Raw genomic sequence first — 3,331 nt, 5'->3', positions numbered from 1 at the left:
TGTGTGTGTGTGTGTGTGTGTGTGTGTGTGTGTATGTATATATATATATATATATATATATATATATAGATAGATAGATAAATGTCGTATATCATAGTTTGTTTGTTTGTAATTAAGCACAAAGCTACACAATGGGCTATCTATGCTCTGCCCACCACATGGATCGAAACTCGGATTCTAGCGTTGTAAGTCCGCAGACATACCGCTGTGCCACTGGGGGGCATATATCATAGTCAATGAAGTATTTAAATCATAACGATGTGAATCAGAAACACAGATATATGAATCATTTGTGCTGTACCCTCAGTTTCATCTTCACACATACGAAGGCCATGTTAAGTTACATGGACTATAGTTTACTTTTATATTTATTTTTGTTTAATATTAATACTCACATACATTTTACTAAACAGGAGAAAATTCTCTTTTGATGAATTTAACAGTATTAGGTTGGAGTGAAAGTAAATCGGTAATATTGTAATTAACCTTTATGTCACAAAATACTAATTAAACACTAATTTGTATCTAGTAAAAACAGTTAGTGACTAATCAATAATTAGGCTTATGTAATCGTGTAGGTTACTAAATAAAGATATTTAACTTGTACACCTTTCCTCTGTTTATAAGTTCAAAATTCTATTTAAAAAAAAACACAAAAAGCCTTCACACTTTCTGGTCGTTATCCAAAAGTCATAACAGAGATTGTCTGTGGTAATATCACCCAAAAGCGTTGGAGATATCCCATCTATCAGACAAAATCCAAAAAGCAGATGAGAAACTAGGCAGCAGTCGTGGAAAATTCATAAAGGGTACAGAGCTGATTTTGATTTTTTTTCTTATATTTTGATATATATGAAAGATGAGAAAGCCTTCATTTATTTTATATTTTAGTACCTTCATATTAGTTAACATAAATGCATACCTTATAATTTTTAAAAGTCAATTCCTCGTAATACAGCTGAATATAAATTTTCCACATTCCTTACAAACATAAGAATATGGTCCACGATCAGCATGCCTTTAGGCCGTCATGTTCGCCAGAGGCTTTAGGAGACAAAAACCTCCTACTTCGCCAGTCTAATTTACGATTTTCTATTCACAAGGCCTGCTAGTACGTTTCTGAGTTTCAATCCTTGCCGAAAATGCGCTGAAATATATATACAGGTGTATAATATTTTGCTCGTCAAGCGAGTTCCGCAGAAAAACGGAAATACTTGCGATTTTTGGACGGTTTATTTTTCTCACCCCCGACCCATAAATCAAACTAATGCCTTCATATCCTTGCTTTACTTTTGGTGACTCCCACTCACTCTGGCAATTCAAGGCCTCCTGCAAGGTGAGTCATGGAGTGAAACGGTAATTACACAAATAAAAAACTGACCACTGTGTAAGCCATACAATCCTCTTATTCTGCTTCAAGAGGTGAGTCCATATGCAATCTACTATCGAGTTGAAATCTGGATTACTGGTTCCCAGTGGGTTTTCAAGTTGTTTAACAGGAATGGCGATCATTTCGTTGGAATTCAGACAGAGAACTAACAAAGGAGCCGCTAGCGCTTGGTAGTTTTAAGAGCATACGAAAACAACAGTAATTGGTATATCATATCACGAAAAGGAGGAGTACTGATGTAGTGTCATCTCCGGTATTTGCATTTGAAGTACTTGCAATAAAACGATAGTGATAATTATAATAATTGCGAAATAAAATTCAGAATGAAAGACTTTTGAACAGCTAATTAGTTATATAATGTGGGTTGTAGATACAGAAATATTTGTTTAAATAACCAGAAATGCCATTTTATATTTTTTATCAAATATAATATCTATTTACGTGTACATTTATTTCGTGACTAAATATTGAACAGTATTAATATTTGATATAATTATAAATATTTTTATTAAGATAATATATAATGATATTATTAATTTTCAATAAAACAGGAAAGAAAAGGAAAGCTAGAACCAAGCACCAATCAGTCTCACGTGATCAAAGAATCCTTGAATGTACCTATTAATGCTGTTTCTTCTTCAACTTTTGCTATGCGAGCTCCTGGCAGTAGGAAGGGGTATGATCAGAAAGAACAAGAAATATTAGAAGAATTTGTTCTGGATGACAATGAGTTGTGTTTATTGAACTTCTATGACATCCCGGTTGAGGCTACTAAATACCACTGTATGAGAAAATCAACCAACCTTAAGACCGTGTCCATTATAGACACTTTAAGTGAGCTAGCACTGGGAGCCACTGATCGGGGGGATGACCCCCCTTCCACCAATATCTCTCATTCAGCAACCAGTGGAGGAAGAAACCGAAGGAAAAAAACACAGCTTGATACTTCTGGAAAAGGATCTCTTACTGGTTGGGAAATCCAAGAAAGAGGCACAGAAGATAAACCCATAGACCTCCAAAATCAACTAACAGATGTTACTAATGAACCTGTTAATGACAATGTGGATAGTGATCAATTCTTGTTAGACTCTTGTCAAAGAAGAAACCAAGAATCAAAAGGTAGTTGTGATTTGCAAGTAGTAGAGACGCACACTTTACTCTTGTCTCAGGGAAAATCGAAACCTCGCAAGCCAACTACAAACTCATCCAGTGCCTCCGATGACGCGAACAGTGTTTCTTCACGACATTCGAAGCCTATGAAGCACCGCGGTGTGATAGATTCGAGTCACGTGGCTGGGAGCTCTTTGAAAAGAACTTTGAAACAGCTACGGAAAGCTGTGTCTTCTACAGTAGTTGGCGAAGAAGGCATGTTTTTTGACAGAAAACAGAATCTTAAAGTGAGACGTCATCATGGAAAACGACAAGAACGAGACTATGCCCGTTTGTGCTTGTCAGATAGTGAAGTTAGGACTAATGACAACAGAAACTTTCAAAGTGACGGAAGTTCTGTGTTGTCTCTTCGCGGTGTCAGCGCTCATAATAAATCGCACATGTTTTATTCTTCACTTGATCCTGTCAGTACAAAAAGTGTTGAAAATCTAAAACCCAGTCTAGTATCTCGTAAGTCCCGTGACCAACTTCAATCACAGCAGATTTCTCACTCTAAGTTAGGTGGCGCTTCAAGACGATGGCGTCGTGCACCAGAATGGATTCGATCAATTTTTTCTGCAGCAGCTAAGGGAGAGCTAGAAGTGCTGGTGAGTGTTTATATATATAGTATATCTATATATGTGTTTAAAATAATTTAGGATTTTGAACGTGTTGCGTTATCATTCAAAGCTATGTTTATTTTTACATATAATTTAACCGGCAATAGCTAAATATGTCCAGGTGGTTAGGGTACTCGACTTGCAATCTGCGGGTCGCGGGTTCGAATCCCCG

The 3,331-nt window shown here is 36.4% G+C and overlaps 1 protein-coding gene across 1 annotated transcript in view; it reads left to right on the top strand.

Moving 5' to 3' along the window:
* The window catches only part of LOC106463786, a 56,508-nt gene that overhangs the window by 23,103 nt on the left and 30,074 nt on the right, over nt 1-3,331 (top strand). The window contains exon 4 of the mRNA XM_022391381.1: nt 1,942-3,147. Within this exon, the coding sequence (XP_022247089.1) occupies nt 1,942-3,147 (1,206 nt within the window). The remainder of the gene's footprint in view (nt 1-1,941; nt 3,148-3,331) is intronic.

Source organism: Limulus polyphemus, unplaced genomic scaffold (assembly GCF_000517525.1).
Source record: "Limulus polyphemus unplaced genomic scaffold, Limulus_polyphemus-2.1.2 Scaffold1482, whole genome shotgun sequence".
Lineage (NCBI taxonomy): Eukaryota > Metazoa > Arthropoda > Merostomata > Xiphosura > Limulidae > Limulus > Limulus polyphemus.
The sequence above is the reverse complement of the archived record's forward strand: the minus strand, read 5'-3'. Positions and strand labels throughout refer to the sequence as shown.